The 18,695-nt window shown below is 54.5% G+C and overlaps 7 protein-coding genes across 7 annotated transcripts; 1 reads left to right on the forward strand and 6 right to left on the reverse strand.

The window, feature by feature from the left end:
- On the reverse strand, window positions 1–3,325 carry L969DRAFT_614428 (uncharacterized protein; the record flags this gene model as incomplete). The annotated part of the gene is made up of 7 exons (XM_014714376.1): window positions 3,031–3,325; window positions 2,514–2,984; window positions 2,315–2,461; window positions 1,991–2,262; window positions 1,764–1,940; window positions 329–1,717; window positions 1–278 (listed from the first exon to the last, which is right to left on the reverse strand). The coding sequence occupies exons 1-7, from the start codon at window positions 3,255–3,257 to the stop codon at window positions 1–3; spliced, it is 2,961 nt and encodes a 986-aa protein (XP_014569862.1). The 5' UTR covers window positions 3,258–3,325.
- Window positions 3,326–3,356: 31 nt separating this feature from the next.
- On the reverse strand, window positions 3,357–4,891 carry L969DRAFT_45748 (uncharacterized protein; the record flags this gene model as incomplete). Its single annotated transcript, XM_014714377.1, has 2 exons — window positions 3,357–4,752; window positions 4,809–4,891. 2 exons carry the CDS (start codon window positions 4,889–4,891, stop codon window positions 3,357–3,359), a joined length of 1,479 nt encoding a protein of 492 aa, XP_014569863.1.
- A 108-nt stretch (window positions 4,892–4,999) lies between these two features.
- Window positions 5,000–6,463, reverse strand: L969DRAFT_84997 (uncharacterized protein). The gene is made up of 4 exons (XM_014714378.1): window positions 5,966–6,463; window positions 5,460–5,903; window positions 5,320–5,398; window positions 5,000–5,265 (listed from the first exon to the last, which is right to left on the reverse strand). Exons 1-4 carry the CDS (start codon window positions 6,303–6,305, stop codon window positions 5,133–5,135), a joined length of 996 nt encoding a protein of 331 aa, XP_014569864.1. The 5' UTR covers window positions 6,306–6,463; the 3' UTR covers window positions 5,000–5,132.
- A 10-nt stretch (window positions 6,464–6,473) lies between these two features.
- On the reverse strand, window positions 6,474–8,022 carry L969DRAFT_45548 (uncharacterized protein; the record flags this gene model as incomplete). The annotated part of the gene is made up of 4 exons (XM_014714379.1): window positions 6,474–6,677; window positions 6,737–7,165; window positions 7,226–7,843; window positions 7,897–8,022. The coding sequence occupies 4 exons, from the start codon at window positions 8,020–8,022 to the stop codon at window positions 6,474–6,476; spliced, it is 1,377 nt and encodes a 458-aa protein (XP_014569865.1).
- Window positions 8,023–8,215: 193 nt separating this feature from the next.
- On the reverse strand, window positions 8,216–12,256 carry L969DRAFT_58147 (uncharacterized protein). Its single transcript, XM_014714380.1, has 12 exons — window positions 11,976–12,256; window positions 10,911–11,920; window positions 10,740–10,854; window positions 10,598–10,688; window positions 10,334–10,547; window positions 10,073–10,282; window positions 9,816–10,023; window positions 9,609–9,767; window positions 9,364–9,563; window positions 9,116–9,306; window positions 8,626–9,056; window positions 8,216–8,576 (listed from the first exon to the last, which is right to left on the reverse strand). The coding sequence occupies exons 1-12, from the start codon at window positions 12,230–12,232 to the stop codon at window positions 8,249–8,251; spliced, it is 3,414 nt and encodes a 1,137-aa protein (XP_014569866.1). The 5' UTR covers window positions 12,233–12,256; the 3' UTR covers window positions 8,216–8,248.
- Window positions 12,257–12,389: 133 nt separating this feature from the next.
- L969DRAFT_92472 (uncharacterized protein) lies at window positions 12,390–15,233 on the forward strand (the record flags this gene model as incomplete). The annotated part of the gene is made up of 4 exons (XM_014714381.1): window positions 12,390–12,469; window positions 12,517–12,726; window positions 12,774–13,818; window positions 13,866–15,233. The coding sequence occupies 4 exons, from the start codon at window positions 12,390–12,392 to the stop codon at window positions 15,231–15,233; spliced, it is 2,703 nt and encodes a 900-aa protein (XP_014569867.1).
- Window positions 15,234–15,290: 57 nt separating this feature from the next.
- L969DRAFT_44743 (uncharacterized protein) lies at window positions 15,291–17,469 on the reverse strand (the record flags this gene model as incomplete). The annotated part of the gene is made up of 2 exons (XM_014714382.1): window positions 15,291–16,068; window positions 16,124–17,469. 2 exons carry the CDS (start codon window positions 17,467–17,469, stop codon window positions 15,291–15,293), a joined length of 2,124 nt encoding a protein of 707 aa, XP_014569868.1.
- Between the last annotated feature and the right edge of the window lie 1,226 nt (window positions 17,470–18,695).

Raw genomic sequence — 18,695 nt, forward strand, 5'->3', positions numbered from 1 at the left:
CTAGCCTGTGAAGATGCGTCTGACAGTACGGCGATCTCGGTCGCCAGTCACACGCACGCTGCCTTCGGTCTCGAGCGATTTGACAATATCCGTGAGCTCCGTGGGCTCGACAGCCACGCTGCTCTGGTCATTGATGGCTTTTGCAAGATCGCCCCAGCGCATGCCTCTGTCGATGTCGCCAGATTCGAGAAGGACAAGTATAGCCGCTTTGAGATCGTTGCGCAGCTTAGTTGCGGCCATGCCGTGGCCCGTGTTGAGCATGTCGAGATCGAGCAAGCCTACTCACGAGCAAATCAGCTCCGTGTCGTACGAATGCGAACGAGCGAACCTGTGATGGGATCCGTTGCTGACTCCTTGAGCGCCTCCCGAATCAAGCGGAAGGCTTCCTCTACGTCCTCAGCATCCACCGTGTCCGAGAATCGCATCCGTGCGTGCGCCTCGCTCAATCTGATACCGCTCTCGAGCTGTCTCGTGGTGGCGGTAATGCGCCGATCGGATGAACGAGGATCGATGCCTGCCTTGCGCATGGCGACGTAGTTCTTGACGAGCAAGTCTGACGCTTCCTGAGTCAAGCGAGGATGGATGTGGTTGCGAGCAAACGATACATAGGTAGTGAGCTGTTCGACAGGCATGATGTCGCTTCCACCCGTCTCGGGCCTGTCCTCAAGATAGAGGCTGACGAGATGCTTGGCCAGACGACGATCATGTGTCTCGTCGACTCTGTCCAGCACGAGATAGAGCAGATCGAAGCGAGAGATGAGCGTAGGCGGCAGATCGATGTTCTTCGTGATAGGCCAGTGCAGATTGTATTTCGAACCGACTGGATTGGCTGCTGCAAGTATAGAGCTGCGGGCATTGAGCGTCGTGATGATGCCCGCTTTTGCAATCGAGACTGTCTGCTGCTCCATCACTTCGTGTAGCACGCTTCGTGTCGCGTCTGACATCTTGTCAAATTCGTCAATACAGCACACACCACCGTCGGACAGCACCAGTGCGCCAGATTCGAGGACGAGCTGCTTCGAATCCGGATCGCGAGTGACATAGGCTGTCAGGCCGACGGCTGACGATCCTTTACCAGACGTATAGATGCCACGTGGAGCAATCTTGTGGACGTATTGCAGGATTTGCGACTTGGATGTACCGGGATCACCGACCAACAGGACGTTGATGTCGCCACGATAGCGAGGGCCACCGCTGCCTCCGCCGCGACTGATCGACTTGTTTGTGCCTCCAAAGAGCTGGAGCAAGATACCCTTCTTGATATCGTCCATCTCCCAGATCGAAGGAGCCAGCGAACGCGACAGGAACTCGTAGATGTCTGGGCGACGAGAGAGTGCGACGAGTTCCTCCTGATGACGTGCACGGCTTTGTCTGACATTATCGGGCGCATCGGCGAGCTCATCTTGTAGACCGAGCTCTTGTTCGCGTTCAAAGTCGTCCTCCCCTCCGACACCAACGTGGCTGCCAAACCGGCCTTCTCCTTCGCGAGTAGACGTATCGAGACCAAGTCGTTTGGCATCCGTCTTCTTGACATGCAAGACGTCGATGTACGTCTTGAAAAGCGACTTGATCGTGCGTTGACGAGGGTTGACTCGCACGGCAACAGAACGGAAGATGCCAGTGATTGTGACGCGATCACCCGGCTTAGCGATATCGACGAGCTCGTCGTACACGCAAAGGGAGACAGTATGAGGCGTTTGACCATCGGGTACAGCGTCTGCACACTGATGAGTACTCATCCAAGACGAGACAGAGCGACTGACCTGGCGTTTCCTGAAGACGGATGACCTGACGGTCAGAGAATTCGCAGCGGTTATGGATAAGGCTCATGCCGCCTTTGAGACCGCAAGTCTCGCGAGGGCAAGCAGCAGGTTCTTCGATGCGACCTCTATCGATATCAGCCGTGATGGTGTGCATGCAGGTGAGACAGCGAAAAAAGGCTGTGCTCCTCGTCAGCTACTGCATGTCATGGACGGTATGGCTGGCTTGCCTGATTTCATGTCAGGTATGATGGGAGTAGCTCGGATGACGAGGCCCTTGATCGTGACGAGCTTGTCGATGTCGCCAGGACCTAGGTCGCGCATGTTGACGCCGATGTGACGATCAGTCGACATGGCTTGATCGCGATCTCCTCTGCCATGCTCGGTGCTAGCAAAGGGTCGGATCTTATAGATACGGGAGTTCATTTCGTAAATCTCGTCGTCCGTAATTGGGCCGTATGCGCCCGAAGCCTGATCAGCCCAGCCGAGGTCGATCATTGCACTATACGATACGCGAGTTCAGTGAGGCTGCACAAAGGTATCGTGAGACTGACTCTTTGAGGACTTGATCGCACATGGGGACGACTTCCTGCGGATACGTTCGCAGCCAGCGCTCGAGCTTACGAGTAGGCGGAAAGGCAGCTAGATTGAGCATGTCTAGGTTGAGATTCGTCTGACTCGTCAATCGCATCGTTCGCATACTGCAGCCATCCGCGTCAATCATCCGTCGCGCAAGTATGGGAAATGACATACTAGTGCTCATAGAGTAGCTTCTCGCCGTCCAACGCTGCGTGTTGCTGAGCAATCTTGTCCTCGTCCTCCATCTCGCCATTGAGGAGTGCTTGCTCCCTATCCCATTGCATGCGATACTTTGGCTTGTAATCGCTCAGGAAAAGCTTGAAGGCCGTCATGGCTTCATCCAGCCCGACACTCGTGCCCCAGATGACTTTACGCGGTCCGGTAGCATCAGGATCGGCATCCGATCCGTTGTGAGTAGCAGCACGAGAACCGGCTCCAGTAGGCACGAGCAACCGATCCGATCCTGTATCTGACATGCCGCCCAGTGCAGAGCTAGCCAGACGAGAATGGGGCGTTGCACGAGGCGCTGGGCGCATCTCGACGTTCCGCGTACCGGTCGTGACTGCGCCAGGTGTAGACGGAGGCATAGAAGAGTGGATGTCGCCTCGGATATTGCGTCGAGGAGCAGGAGAGCCTGCATCAGACCTACAAATTCGTTAGCTCGAGTGCCTTCGAACAGAGGGCACCGTACATTGGGAAGAAGAGAGGTTCACTGCTCGCTTGGCTGGGCAGGACTGTCGAACCGCGTGAACGGATGGAATGAGGCGTGCGGCCATTGGGAGGTCCTGCGCTGCTGGTAGGCAGCATACCGCTGCTTTGCAGTCCGCCGACGTGAGGCGTGTTCGGACCGCTCATCGAGGAGGATGGCAGCATGCCACGGGGCTCGCTCGAAGGCTGAGAAGGCATATCGATGTCCATCTTGAGACCCGAGCCTCTCGCAAAGTCTTGCTTTAGCTCAGTGTGAAGCGCGTCGAACGCGACGCGTTAATGAGGTGGCGCAAGAGCATGCATTCGCCGCTATTGGCTCTTTTTGTCGATTTGCTCTAGAGCAGCCAGACGCTCAATCAGTGTCGGATGACTATGATGGAATGCAGAGTAGAGCGCATCGTACGTTAGGACTGCGCTGTTCTTACTCATCAGGCGTATGAGGCCGACTTTGAGTTGCTGCGCGTAGCCGAGATTCTTGGCAAAGGCGTCTGCTTCATATTCCATCACACGGGACTGCCAGTTGTTCGCAAACTGCAGCAACGTATCTAGCGGACCGAGCAGGAACTGGCTGAGCATCAATCCGACGATGATCGGCAGATGCTCTGACGGGTCTGCGGAGAGCGACAGATACTTCTGAGCTAGTGTCATCTCGGGTCGGAAGCCAAAAGCGGCATAGAGCGATGGCGAGAAGAGAACGAGACTGATCAAGCTGAGGTTGACGAGCAGGATGACTTGAGCAGATCCCATCATTCGGAGCGTATGGTTCAGCTTCCAATGACCCAATTCGTGTGCCAGTACGGCTTCTACTTCTTCGGGCTTGTTCTGATCGAGCAGCGTGTCAAAGATGACTACACGTTTCGGGAAGAAGGGTATGCCGATAAAGTAGGCATTCGAGTGAGCGCTCCGCTTGCTACCATCGACGACCATCACTTTGCCCAGAGGAAATCTGATAGAGTTTGCCAGTTTGATCAATCGTTGGCCCACATTGACATAGTCTGGCTTGTCTGTGAACGCGCTCAACGGCGTAAACGTGTTGAACAAGGGCGCCAGTACGTAGATATACGCCGGGATGACGAGAATCTGCAAGACGGCGACAAAGACAAGCAGGTAGAGTACAAACGTCTTGCCGGCCCATCTGATGATGGCAAGCACGCCGGCGAGCAGAGGTCCTCCAATGGCAGCTGTCAAGACGAGACTCTTGACGAGATCGGTCGTCCAAGTTCGGAGATCAGTCTTGTTGAACGAATGACGCTCTTCTATCACGAATGTCCTGATCAAGCTGAACGGCGCGGACGTGATGGTGGAAATGAGTGTGAGCAGGCCTGCAAAGACCAAAGAACGTCCGATCTCTCCTTGCGCATAGCTGCCTCCCAGTTGTCCAGCAAGGTTCCACAATCCCTTGAGTCCGGTCCAGTTGTTGGGCTCGTGCTTGCCAATGTCGAAGAAGAATTGCAAGAAACCAGTGAGGAGGCAGATTGTCTCGAGCTGGCCAAAGAGATCAGTCAGGATGCCGAACTGGAGCTTGTCGAGCGAGTAGGCCTGAGACTTCCAAAAGGCATGAATTGGCGTCACACTCTCGTCCTTGTCCTTGTCCAACTGGCTCGCTTTGTCCTTCTCAGCCTCGCTTGCTTTGCTGAGCTCGGCAAGGTAAGGCTTCAGTGTCTTCGGTACGTCCTTACAGGTCAAATGGGGCAGCTGTCTGGCGCTGTGCGGAAGTCGCTGTAAGCATGGCAACGGCCCCATGAATGACACGGCACGCACCTGACGTAGGTCTCGAACACAAAGGCGGCCAAGCTGATACTCAAGATGATGGTCGAGTACGGCAGTCCATCTGAGCTCGACATCTAGCGTATCGCCTCGTCTTGTGATCGAGCTGATTGGTCGGTGACACGGCAGTGATGACGGCGTACGACAGCGGCGACGACGCGCTTTTGGACGTGACGTGGACATTGCCGGCACTGTCCATGTCGATCCTCACGATCGAGAGCACGATAAGACAACAATGCAACATCTCGTGAATCCATACAGGTCTACGGTCATTGCATATCTTGCGCTGCAGTGCTCTCACTCTCGGCAGAAGGAGCGTCAAGTTGCAGGTGAGAGAGCATACTCGTCCCATTCGTCTTCTGTGATCCCCGACCAGCCCAGATAGATCAGGACGATAGTCACCGATTCGAGAAAGGTAGCCAAGAATGATCCATCCACTTTTGCGCCACTCCTGTCACGCTCATGCTCAGGGTGAGTCCGACAAGGAGAGACAAAGGCGACTTGCCTCAGACATATCATCTCGCTGAGTCCATAATAGATGCCTTGCGATAGCACAAACGTAAGCAGAGCCGCGAGGAATATCACTGTCGGAGTCAGGGAGCCTGATCAGTATCTGCTGATACTGAGCGAGCAGTGAGGACTGACGGGCAGGTCTGCCCTCGCGCAAGACAAGGATGGTCACGCCGAGCGAAGTGGCGAAATAGACGACCGTTGCGATCAACGGCCATACTATCGTCAGCGTGAACAGGAAGAGCTCTTTCAGTCGGCCGGGATGTATCGACCGATCCTCGAAGAAGGCAGTAATCCGGAGTCCCTTGTCGAGGGAAATGTAGAGCGTGCCAACAAAGGCGATCAGGCTACCCAATGACATGGGGATCAGACTGGCAGCAGTACCGTCATCGACGAGTTGTAGACCGAGCAGACCTGTCCAGGTGAGAACGAAGAACATTGCCACGACGGTGGCGAGATGGAGTGCTGTCAGTACGACGACAGCCGCCGTCCCTTGGCCGACGATAGATCCCAGTGTGACGATCTGCAAAAGACACTGCAAACCATAGAGTGCAAAGAAGACGGTGATCTCAATACGACCTGTTGTCATGTCAGGCCAATGAGATCGACGGACTGGCTGATTCGACAATGAAGTGACTGACCGACTGCCGCTTGCCGCCTCTTTGCTTTGTGAATGAGCACGAGCGCGAGAAGGATGCTGAGGGCAGCAAAGATGATATTGGCAAGGTTGCCCAAGTCATCTTGAGATCCCCCGAAAGTGCTCGCACGTGCAATGGCGCATCTCGACCTGACTCCCACGCCTTGATGAGCCAGTATCTCCCCGAAAGTGCCATTGCTTGCTGGATCTGGCAAGTTGAGCAAGTAGGGATAGCTCGAGCTCGGCTGTGTCCGTAGCAAGGAGCTCAGGAAAAGGTTGCAGACCGGCAAGCTGGGCACATGTCGACAAGCATAGCCAAATTCGCCATATTCGAACAGCGGCATGCCCTGCTGTCCAGCTCCCCGCTGAACTCTCTACCGAGCTGTTCGAGCCGTGTGAGATGCACCAGATGGGGGGCCAGGCACATTGCCCGTTGTCAGGCAGATGCAGAGATGTGTGCGGTCAGTGCGCAGACCAGACGCGTCTCAGAGGGGACCGCCCGGTGGAGCCCATCAAGCGCTCAAGGTCTTGGAGGCAGAGTCGCGCACAATACATTCATCTAGATGCAAACAGGTGCGCTCGATGCGACCGTCTTCATGATTTGCTGGCATGCACAATATACCTGGTCGAGCTGATGAGTGTCCGCAGCGTGTGAGAGCAGTCGGACTATACCCTTTGTCCGCGACGACATTGCGCGTCTTGTACACGATCGTATACTGTCGCAGCGAGAGAGGTATTAGCTCGACCGGCGCGAGCTAAAGCAGCCCACGCCGACCTTGAGCACCCAATTGACCGTTCCCCAAGAAGATCCTTCTCCAATCAATGCTTTCGGCAACCGCGAGCCAAATTCGTCAAGGAGCGCAGAGAACGTCGCAGGCGGAAGTAGATCTATAATCGCAATACCATCAGTCTCTGATTTGTACGCTCCTGAAGACGACCAGCCTGAACAGTCAGAGTGGGTGAGCAAGTCAATCTTGTTGTCTTTCATGATCGCCATGTCTTCGGGTGAGACAGAGCAGCAGTCTCTCAAGTTGATCTGGTTGACTCTGGGTCGCCTTATGCTCATGATCTCTCCGCTTGCTGGCGCAGACCGCGGCGGAGGAACCGTATATGTCGGCAGCTCGTCCAACAAGAAGCGCTTCATTCTTGCCGATGAAAACTCTGACAAGCCTAGCGAGCGTAGTGAAGGGTTGGTCGACATGCTCTGTCGCGCACAACCTCGTCATCAGACTTGAGGGAGATCGACAGTAAGTATGTCACTCACCTCCCAAACTGGCCTCAACCTCGCAAAGACGTCCTCCTGTCCTCGTTCGTCGAGCTGTTGGAACAGCCCGCTCGTTTCGCCCTTCTCTCGCCTCTTCTTGTTCTCCAGACAGCCCCCGTCCGGATCATCCTCGTCGTACACAACCCCGGGCAGACTCAGAATGAGCAGATCAATCTCGTTCAGACCGGTAGCGAGTGTGAACTGCTGGACAGCTTGCTCGACCCATTCCGGATCGAGATGTGGTATGCTCGAAGACGTGTGTGGGTTGAGATAGAAGAACTTGGCGGTGATATCGAGCGAATCTCGCTGTTCGGTGGTCAGGTCGTGATCGAGCGAGAGCGGTGAGGGAATGGACAGCGCCCTTTCCTTGGGTGACCATGCGCACCATCCTGCTTCTATGTTGGTCTGACTGCCGTTCGTCTGCATGGGCTCGATCGAGCTCGACTCTGCTTTTGAGCTCTCCGACGCGCAGCTCGAGGGACATTGAGGCAATGGCAAGCTCGTCTCGAGCAGTGTACGGAGCGAGTAGACGAGCTCCGAATTGGATTTGCGAGAGGTCAGCGAGACGCTGGGTAGCTTGCCGAGGCGCAGGATAGACTGGGCGTACAAAATGAGGCTCTGTCGATGACCATGAGCTCTCTTTGCATGACCATGCCATCCGTTTGCCTCACCTGTACGTCCGATGCATGCTGTAGCGTGTTCAGAGCGCGCTCAGTGGGGCTCGTCGGCCTGGGGAGGTCTGTGCCGTGCTGGCTATGATGGTGACCGTTGACTGCCGTTCGCAAAAGTGTCGACATTCTTGACTATCGAGACCGGAACAGTGGAGGAGCCTGCCTATGGTTCACTTCATCATCATCCTATGCTCCTCCGTCTGCGTTCTTGCCAGCCAGCAGGCTCCAGACTGGACGGATCTCGAACTCTTCGACTGCTCCTGGCTCCGGATAAAAAGATAAAACTGCCGCGCGTCATCGCGTCATCGTTGATATCAAGACAAGCACGAATGCAGCTTTGGTACAATCTAGGTCACAGAGACGTGATGAGATGACCCATGAGAACCTCTTGCTCCTCTTTCGAGATACGCAGAAGGACCTTCCAGAGTAACCGACTTGCGGCAATGCCCGCACTGCCGTCTTCTTCGAGTGCCTCGCTCGCGGCACTATCCATCCGCCAGAGAACAGCATCCCGTTCTGCTGTCACCGTCGTGTTGCGTTTTGAGCCGCTGAGGAATGTGAGCTCGCCTGCGACTGTGCCGGGCAACATCGATTCTGTCATGTGTCCGTGGCGATCCATTGCGGCCAACGGTGCATAATCGTATTCTGCTCGAAGCATGCCACTCTCGATCAAGAAGAACCTGCCATTGGTATCAGCAGATCATCGAAACTAGACGGCGAGCTGCTTGCCCGTCTGCGGGATCGCCTGCACGCCAAAGGATCGTTCCTTCTGGCACATGCACGCGATGAAAATGCGGCACAAGCTTAAAGAGAAATTCGTCCGTGATCGGTTCTTCCTTGGTCGCAAATGGTCGGAAAGCTTGCCGAAAGATGAGCATCGGCTGACCAAAGTGGGTCTTTTCCTTGGGCGTTTCGGCACGCATGAGCGTATTGCCTGCTGCAGAAGCAAGGTGACGCCTTCTCGGCGAGAACTCGAATGCAGATGGATTGCTCAACGCAGGATCGTTCAGCGGCGCAGCTGGTTCGTCATCAGACCTGTAAGCTGAATTGATTTGCTGAGGGCAGAAAAACTTGCATATGCTGATGGCAGATCCGTCTGCTACTTTGGGAGGATGCAGATCGCGCGAATAGAGGCTCCTAAGTTGGGAATTCTCGCAATGCTGCCAAGGCCCCTTCAGCTCAGCGACACAAACGCTTAGCTGCTACAGGTGGAACAGACCTCGAGAGAATCGTTGAGAGACTCAAAGACTTTGAGTGAAGTCTCGCCATGGCCTGCCCAGAGGTCGACGCCGCGAAGTGCTCGACCGATGGGCGACTCCGGCGGGCATCCGCACAAGACGAGACCGACGCTTTTGGTCTCGCAAAGCCGCTGAACGCGCAGGAAGGCTTCGGCGGCACTGAAGTCGACCCCTGTGACGACGTCGCTTGTCAGCAAGTTTTTGGCCACCCAAGCGAAGATGTGCCGACCCGAAGCGAGCGTAAAGTCGAGCACGAGGAACCGTATTGGACTCTTCGACCACGCGGCAACATCGAGTATCTCGCGGATCGCTGTTTCGCAAGCTGAGGTAGTTCCGAAGAAGAGAAAGCCTTGCAGTCTGATGACGCGAGTCTGAGATCCTACTTCTCGCAGGAAAGCGCTCTGTGAAGGTGGCCGCCGCACAGTCGATCTGAGAAACGTCAGCGCGGCGAGATTTGACGAGTCCGATGCTCACTTTGCAGTCTCGCCACTGATGATGCTTCGGATGGCACGTCGTTGGCTTGAAGTGACGACAAAGTGCGCGCAAGCAACAACGATGCCAACGCCGATACCAACGACAAAGTCCCAGACTGTCATGGCGATGATGATGATCCAGATTGTCGCATATTCGGCTCTGTCAGTGCGGCTCAGCATGGTCCGGCACGAGTGTGACATGACCCACGGAGAGACACGACCCCAAGTATCCCAAATGCCTTCCTTGAGAAGGTCGATGCCAAGCAAATGAATGAGGGCGCCGACGACCATGACAGGCAGGTAACCGATGATGCCTGGCCCCGCGAGCATGACAGCAGCTGTCGCGATGGCCAGCATAAAGCCCGCCAATCGGGTATCGCCTCCAATGCGATAGAAAAGGACACTATTGACATAGCCTGTCCACCACGCGTCAGCGCTGCACTTTCTTGGCTAATCTTTGCGCACAGAGATAATTAGGGATTGTACCCAGCAAGCCCGCAAGAACATTTGAGACGCCATGGTTGACGAGCTCAGTGTCCGTCTTGACGCCATCTTCGCCGATCGATAGAGCCAGCGCAGGCACATTGATGGGCACATGTAAAATCGCAAAGAAGCAGAGTGCGAGCTGAGTCGGTATCGTTGCAATTAAAGCTCCCCAGTCGCAGTTGCCAAAATCTGTTACACACGATAAGCCCGGCTCCCGTGCACACGGATTGGATGTCTCACCATAGAGCGTATAGAAAGTATACCAAGGGGTATTGACGCCGTCGAGCTCAAATATCCATCCGCTCTCTCGCAGGCCCGGGATCGACAAGCCGAGTGCAGCGACACAAATGTAGAAGATGATGGGCACGGCGATGAAGTACGCTGGCACAATGAGGGGATGCGTGTACCGATGCGTGATGATGCGAAGCAATACTGCTAATGCAAGTGGGATCGTCTGCAGCACTCGTCAGCTCAACACTCAGATCGAATCCAGACGGGCAGTACCCATAACGGCAAAGTGTCTTCGCGCATGAATGTCCGCAACGTGTCCATATTGAATTCGAGCTCGCCTTGCATCCTTGCAGTGACCGTGAGTCTGCCGAGGTGAAGCTGAGCAACGTTTCGAGGACTCAGAAGATGATCTTACCCTGTTTCAACGAGAAATGCGCCGATGCCCGCGACACAGCCAACGAGGATATGGCGAGGGAAGAATTCGATGAGCTGGCCTAATTTTGCCGCGCCGAGGCTGAAGAAGACGATGCCTGCCCCATCGATTTAGATAAGCATGACGTTCCACGTGCACTATGGCTGGACTTGCCTGTCAGAATCGAAGAAAAGGCATAGGCGAACATGGTGGTGGAGATGATGCGAGCGTCTTGACCGTCGCCAATGCTATCGTAGATACTCGTTGAGATCTGATGGAGGAAAGGTACGATCTCAATCATCATCGAACCGTTACCGGCCTTGAAGATACTGCTGGTGGAGTACACGATCTGACTGATGAGACAGCTGGCAAAAAACATCGAAACGCCGATACCGCCAAAATTTGCAAAGAGCGGTAGATCTGTCCGGAACATGATCATGCCGTAACTGACGCCGTCGAGCAAATTCATCAGTATGCCTAGTATGACTGCCGGGATGAGTTGTATCGGTCTTCGAGCGGCCACAAGTAAATCTTCACGTGACAATTTGCGAAAGTCTTGCAACGCGTTATGACCCGCTCTGGAGATACGTCTGAGTGGGTGGATCCTTTGCGCAAGCGAGGACCAAGAGTGGTTGGTCTGAAGCAGCTCTGCAGGCTCAATTTCTGTCGTCTTCTTGAGCAGCAAAGGCGTCGTCTCGTCAGACTGAGCAGCAGGCTCAGAAGCTTGACTCCATGCAGCGGCAGATGAATTCGGATCCTCAGCCGTCTCATTCTCCGCGCAGAGCGAATCCCTCGTGACACCGGCTTCCATGTTAGTTGCAGAGATTTCTTGGCTCGGCGGCGAAGTATGTCGTGAGCGTGGGATGGGAGTTCTCTGACCCGAGCTAGTCGTCCGACCAGCTGTAGGCGCGGTCGGTGATGTACCGGCTGAGCCAGAGGCAAGCATCGCAAGAGACAGACCCGAAGGTGCGCTTCGGATATTCACGCTTGTGCCCGCGACTGTCTTGGCACCATTGCTCTGAGCTGAGAGTCCAGGTATGGGTTTGCCCATTTGCGCTTCATTCTTTAAGCTCTTTTGTGCGCCCTTGAGGCTATGCTGCTCGAATGATCCCGCAGCATCTACTTCGTCTTCATCATCACTCCCATCTGTCAGTCCGAGCGAGCCCAGGCGGGCAGAGCTTGCTCTGCCATTGCAACATCATTGAGCCTGAACTTTGAGCTCACTGAGAGTTGACTGACCTGATGTCGCCCGCAGACTCAGTCCAAGAAGCTGAGAGTGACTCGCTGAACGGTCTGTGCTGATGGTAGCTTCGCCCGAGCAAATTGATCGCAGAGGGATTGGCTGCACGAGTTTGAGAGTGGATGCCGCTCGAGGATGTCGCACTGGGCGTTGGAGATCCGAGCGCTTCTCTGTCTTGCCTCAGGGCTTTTCGTATAGCTGCGCTAGTGCTCCCAGACAAGCTGCCCTGCCCTTCTGGCCGCACGCCTGACGACATGAATGCGTCTTTCGAAGCTCGCGCAAAAGCAAAGGTAAATCAATCAATCGCTTGGCCTTGCGATCAATTTGATTTGATAAGACGAAAACAGATGCTGACGACAAAAGGGAGCGCGGCTCAGCGCTCAGCGCACCACAACGGTCGAGGCACCTGCAACATGGAGACACAGGATGCCCTCAATCACCAGCTGAACCTTGGTCGAAGCTCAGATCTATCCATACCTCTCTCCTTCAAGCTGCAAGTCACTTCTCGCCTATCTTGTCTAGGCTGACGCGCCTCGACAGTGATAGCCTCGAAGGAAAGCGTCCGACCAAGCCACTTTCCTACCTCCTCGAGCATCCCGAGGCAAGGTTTGTAGGCGTACATAGCTCTCGTCCATCCGATCTCTACATCACAGTCCAGCTCTATGCAGGCAATAAGCCCATGACAATCGAATTTCAGACTCCACACAAGCGATTCCCTGCCTCCTCGAAGGGTCCGATAGACAGCTATACGTATGTCCTCCTGGCAGTGGTCTCATATCTTCCTGAGCGTTGCGCAGATGGAGTCAACCGATGACACTGCCCGTTCCCATCAAACTGCTGCCCCTTGACGCGCAGCTTGCCATCACAATATGGGACACTGCTGGTCCTTCTACAGGGCCCACAAGCAACGGCTTCAAGGCAATCGTTGGCGGTACGACGCTCTCGCTCTTCTCGAGGAAGCGCACACTGCGCAAAGGAAAGCAACGCTGCTTAGTCTGGCAAGGCTCACATGCCGATGGATCTGTTCACACCAATACGCCTGCAAAGGTGAAGCCAGACGATGGCGAAGCAGATGAGATGGGAAGACTAGAGAAGCTCGTCAAGAAGTACGAAGGAGGGGATATAAAGCCTCTGGATTGGTTAGACAAGCTAACGTTTCGAGAAATCGAGAGGATCCATGCTGAGGAGTCGGTCAAATCCAATAAGCTCTATCTCTACGTCGATCTGCCAAGATTCGATCATCCCATCATCTTTCACGAACTAGAGTACCCACCTCCTTCTCTTCCTCTTCTGTCTGTGCCATCTAGCAACACTGCGCAATCTACCACGACTACACTCACTTCTTCCGCCTCCTCTCATAATCCCAATGCGCCCGCACAGTCGTCATCGCTTGCCAACACGGTCCAATACGATGTCTTCAAGGTCGTCGATCCAGAGATATGTCGGCCCAATCCCGTCGAAGCAAAGCACAGGCGTCTTGTTCGAAGTCATCGTTCGGGCGCACTCGATCGCGAGCTCAAACCTGAAACACCACAGAAGCGCGATGAGCTCAACGAAATATTGCTCTATCCACCCACGCAGCCCCTGACTCCAGATCAGCGAAACATGATCTGGAAATATCGCTTCTACCTGAGCAAGGACAAACGAGCCCTGACGAAGTTCCTCAAGAGCGTCGTTTGGTCTGATCTGGGCGAAGTAGAGCAGGCTATCGACGTGCTCTTGCCGATGTGGACAGCCATCGATATCGATGACGCTCTCGAGCTTCTCGGTCCCGGTGAAGCGTTCAGAGATAGTCGAGTCAGGAGCTATGCTGTCTCTGTGCTAGCGCGCGCGGATGATGATGTAAGTCTTTGCTACCCTCGAGCTGACACAATCTGACAGGCCGGCAGGAATTGATTCTGTACTTGCTTCAGCTCGTGCAAGCACTCAAGTTCGACGCCTCGGCAAGCAGCGCGGCGGTACATCAGAGTGTCATGGCTTCGCGCCATTTCAACAAACGATCTTCTGTTACCCAGAACACGCACACCCAAGTCACTTCGCTCGAGGACTTCCTCATCGAGAGAGGCGTCAAAAATCTCGTACTAGGCAACAAGCTGCACTGGTACCTCATGGTCGAATGTGCGGACAGGCTGACGGGAAAGCTCTACGGCAAAGTTGTCTGGCGATTCATGACGCGCATGCTCGAGCGGCCGGACGGAACGGCGCAGCGTGAACTGCTCAAGCGGCAGGGCGAGTTCGTCGCAACGCTGAGCAAGCTGGCAAAGGATCTTCGCTCCAGTAAAGATGCCAGGCCGAAGAAGATCGAGAAACTCAAAGCGAGCATCAACGATCAACGAGCAGGCCTGCAGCATTTCGCTCCATTACCTCTACCGCTCGATGCTCGCATTGAGATTGTGGGCATCGATGCAGACACGTCCAGTGTGTTCAAAAGCAATCTGTATCCCCTTCGCTTAGGCTTGCGACAAAGCGATGGCTCAGAATTTCCCGTCATCTTCAAAAATGGTGATGACCTGCGCCAAGATCAACTCGTCATCCAGTTGTTCACTCTTATGGAACGCTTGTTGCGCAAGGAAAATCTGGACCTCAAGCTGATGCCTTATCAAGTTCTCGCTACCGGTATAGCAGACGGGATTGTGCAGTTTGTTCCCAGTCGAACGCTCGGTGAGATATCGAGCGAATACGGAGGGCAATTGCTCGGCTACCTGCGAGCGCATCGTCCTGACACGTCAAGCGAAATCACATTCGGCGTCGAAGCTTCGGTACTGGACACCTACATCCGAAGCTGCGCTGGCTATTGCGTCGTCACGTACCTCTTGGGCGTAGGGGATCGCCATCTCGATAACTTGCTACTATCACCGGATGGTCACTTCTTTCATGTCGATTTTGGCTACATACTCGGTAGAGACCCCAAGCCATTCCCGCCTGCGATGAAGATCTGCAAAGAGATGGTTGACGCAATGGGCGGCGCTTCTTCACCTCACTACCTGCGTTTCCGCAACCTCTGCTTTACGGCCTTTACCATTCTGCGTAAGAATGCGAACCTGATTATCAACCTTGTCGCACTTATGGTGGATGCCAATATACCCGACATTCGTCTCGAGCCGGACAAGGCAGTGATGAAAGTACAAGATAAATTCCGGCTCGATCTGTCGGAAGAGGATGCCATCCGCTACTTCGAGGGCTTGCTCAATGAGACTTCGTCCTGGGCAGCCGTGCTCGATCGACTTCACGCTGCAGCTCAGTATTGGCGCAGATGATCCCAGACACGAGAGAGCATGCAATGAATGAGTTGAACTGTTGTTGATGTCAAATGGTTAATTGTACAGATTGGCACGCTGTCTTGACTTATCGATGGCCATCTCGACGAGCGCGCCATCGACGTAGTCGTTGAGAAGAATGACAGTGCCTTCGTCTGTGAGTTCATGTTGCTGGATCCAAGGGTAGATCTGCCTATCATTCTGGGGCTTCATGTAGTTGAGCAAGGAGCTGGCATCTGACCAGGACAAGCTAGCGAAAGCGTCTTCTGATAAGCTCGACGTGGGCGTAGCCTGGCACTGGTAGATTGCACCCTTCTTTCGTCCATTTGTCGATGGATCCTTGTCTGCTTGTGCTAATAGCTCGTTCAGCTTAACAATGATCGTTGCCGGATCGATTGTATTGTAAGCAGGATGATCGTACGAATCTGATCTTTGCCACCCTTCGGGGTCATGCACGCGGTCAGCGATGATGAGTCGCTTGTTTGCCTTCAGCAATTCGCCAATCGGCGTATCGAGATCTTCAGGACCGCCGACCTTGATCGTGCTTGCTTCCGGTTTGTTGCACGCTTCGAACGCCTTCCTGAGATATTCGGCAAGCACTTCGGCAGTAGGGACCATGCTGAGCGCCACGACTTCTCCATTGCGCTCGATGGGCTTTTGCAGAATGATGCCGTCGTTCTTGATCTCGTAGAAGACGATCTCCTTCGGATGAGTGGCGAGGAATTCGATAACGTCGTTGAGGAAGACTGCATAGCTGCAGCCAGGTACGAGCGCATGAATATGTCGAAGGTCGCCTTGCTTCATCTCTACCACATCGGTGAACGCATATCCCGGTCTGTTGCCGCGGCGACCCATCAGGTGGAGAAAGCGCAATGATGGCAGCGACTGACCTAAAGTCGAAGAAACGAACGCCAAGCTTGAGCTGGTTCGCAAATGTGTCCTTCTGCGTGAGGGCAATATTGTTGATGATGCGTGCAGGATCAAGCTTGATCGCCTTAAGGACATGAATCAGGGCATGTGCAACAGGCGTGAGCGTCTCTTGCACTTTACGATGGCCGAGCGCTTCGTTGAGCTTCCCAGATTGTATCAAGGCTGACAAGCCGGGATCGAGCTCTGTGAACATGCCAGCATCGTGTGCACCCGCCAGCACGAGTTTCGAGAACGGCTTCTCGAGCCATGCCGCATCTTCGGCGATCAAGTCTCCGAGCCAATTTTCATGTGAGATCGTAACATAACAGTAGAGCTGATCCGGGCGACCCTGCAGTGCGTCACTGAAGCCATAGTTCATTGCGAGCTTTCCGTCGGGAGAGAAGCGAGCAGTAGACACGCGAGTGGACACAAACGGCTTGCCGTGTGCCTTGCCAGAAACAGGATTGACCCTCGCATGCCCTTCGAAGAAAGGCGTCTGGTCTTGCTCTACGAAGAGACCGACATACTTTGATGTGGTTCCTTCGAGCTCGTGCTTGCTGTATCTGATATCGCCCGAACGAGCAGGTGGGGCAGGCTTGTTGTATTCATGATAGCGAGCTTCCTTGCCCGCGAGAATCGTGACTCGACCTGCTAGATGGGACACGTAAGTAGAAACCTCGAGCCCTTTGCCCAGCTCAATCTTGCTGGCCTCGTGTGTCTCATCGTTGACCTGATTCACCTTGTCGGCAATCTCGCGCGTCAAGACAAGCTGTACTTCCGTCGCGTCTTTGTCTGTGAAGGTGCCTCTTGCTAGCTCTCCCGAAGGCTGCGGCTTTTCGTCCTGACTGTCTACATCTAGGTAGCCGACAGATGCTTCGACGATGCCATTTCGATCGAGTTTGAGATAGGCTTGCAAGTGCAATCGCGAACTATCTCCCTTGATCAGGTCAAAGTAGACCCAGCCGAAGTGGGGATGAGATGCCACGACGGCCTTGACGCCTGCGTGGTTCTGTCTGATCGAGCCTAGCGATATGTCTTGCTCGTCGTAGCGTGTGCCGGTCTTTGGCACTGTGCCATCGAACGCATAGCCCTGATAAGGGAGTAGCTTGCACACGCCATCGTCCTTGGTGTCGTCGTCATCTGTGGATTCGGCAGGCGGTAGTGCATCCCCGTCGACATTGAGTGCTTTGGCAGACACGTACACAGGCCAAGCAACGATTTCGAGCGGCAAGCCCGTCTCATTGCGCAACTTGAGCTCCACCCGACCAGCAGTCGCCGAACTGACACCGACTTTGAGCTTGTCTAGGCCTTTCTTGAGCTTGTCCATGCTGTATCGCGTGGCGGGGACTTGCTGCTGCTGACTGCCGAATGTCGTCCCGCCGCTATCTGCGCAATCAATCTAATCTTAGAACAGATCGCGTAGCACTCTCATATACTCTCGAGCCAGGCTGGGCAGCAGACCCGATCAGCACCTCTCAACCGCGAAGAGCATTAAAGTATGCACAGCGATTCGGGAGCTCTCAGTCAACCCCAATCGGCATCAGCTCGCAATCCTCGAGGGCATCCGTGCCACGCCTATATGCATGCAACCAATCGTCAACTCGGATACCGTGGTGTCACGCTCTTGTGTGCATGCCCATTACGTGTCGGAGTTCCTGTGAATCTAGCACATGCTGACGCGCTGCTTTACTCGGCGTTATTCTCTGAGCTTCCTATATCGTCAGGCGTGCCATATGGAGCATCGTCTCTCGATAGACCGTGATCGTATATGGGTATCCTTGGCCATATCGCGCTCTTTGCGCTTTCCGTAGCTTTGAGCGCCAGTGCCGCACGCATTCGTCTATTCCCTGAGCCGTCGAGTCAAGACGTTTGTAATGCTTAAAGGCCTCGTATCACACATGTTTGAGAAGATCTCCAGCGCCGCTTCTTGACAATTTCTGGTTCCGAATAGCCCGCAAAACACCGACCGGCGAGCTCCTCTTCAAGGGCAGAAATCGTCAGCGCATCAAGCTCTTCCCGATCCCACGTCATGTGATATTGGACGTCGACAAGCTGCAGACCTTGCGCCTCAAGGGCTTTCTCGCTGAAAAAAATGGACAGATCTCTCACTTGTGGGGCCGATGTAGCGATGAGCTTGTGTCCACTTGTTCGATCATGACGCAGGCACTCGACACGCAGACAGCTGACTCGTCGATGCTCGAGTCTCTCGAAAGCTTTCTCAGCTTGACGTTTCGCGTCATCTGCAGACCCAACAAGGTTGTTGACGTCTTGCTCCAAGTCGTCCATGAGAGCGTATAGGCTCTCTTGCAGTCGCGCCGTGTGACGGCTCTTGATCTGTCAATCAGGCATTGGCTTACGATGATAATGCTGTTAGACGTAGTCTCTCAGCCTCGTCGACATCTGCAAAGCCGCCCCTCTGGTCCTCAGGCCCGGCTTTGCCAGGAAGTCTTGAAGGCGATCTCCAATGAGTGCAGCAGTAGTGGTATCTCGATTCCGTCGAAGACGATTGTGATGCTGTTTAGCAATGCGGATGTGGAAGGGGGACAAGGTCGT

This window comes from Mixia osmundae (assembly GCF_000708205.1).
Source record: "Mixia osmundae IAM 14324 unplaced genomic scaffold scaffold_2, whole genome shotgun sequence".
In the NCBI taxonomy this organism is placed as follows: domain Eukaryota; kingdom Fungi; phylum Basidiomycota; class Mixiomycetes; order Mixiales; family Mixiaceae; genus Mixia; species Mixia osmundae.

What these genes read in the sequence shown, in the direction of transcription:
- L969DRAFT_84997 (XM_014714378.1), bottom strand. Translation starts at nt 6,305, where the DNA reads ATGCCGCTGTTCGAATATGGCGAATTTGGCTATGCTTGTCGACATGTG. An exon ending in GCGCGAGGGCAGACCTGCCC is followed by an intron (nt 5,399 to 5,459) that starts GTCAGTCCTCAC and finishes TGACTCCGACAG; the next exon opens with TGATATTCCTCGCGGCTCTG. An exon ending in AGCGAGATGATATGTCTGAG is followed by an intron (nt 5,266 to 5,319) that starts GCAAGTCGCCTT and finishes TGAGCGTGACAG; the next exon opens with GAGTGGCGCAAAAGTGGATG.
- L969DRAFT_58147 (XM_014714380.1), bottom strand. Translation starts at nt 12,232, where the DNA reads ATGTCGTCAGGCGTGCGGCCAGAAGGGCAGGGCAGCTTGTCTGGGAGC. An exon ending in TACTTTCTATACGCTCTATG is followed by an intron (nt 10,283 to 10,333) that starts GTGAGACATCCA and finishes CGTGTGTAACAG; the next exon opens with ATTTTGGCAACTGCGACTGG. An exon ending in TACAATCCCTAATTATCTCT is followed by an intron (nt 10,024 to 10,072) that starts GTGCGCAAAGAT and finishes CGTGGTGGACAG; the next exon opens with GCTATGTCAATAGTGTCCTT.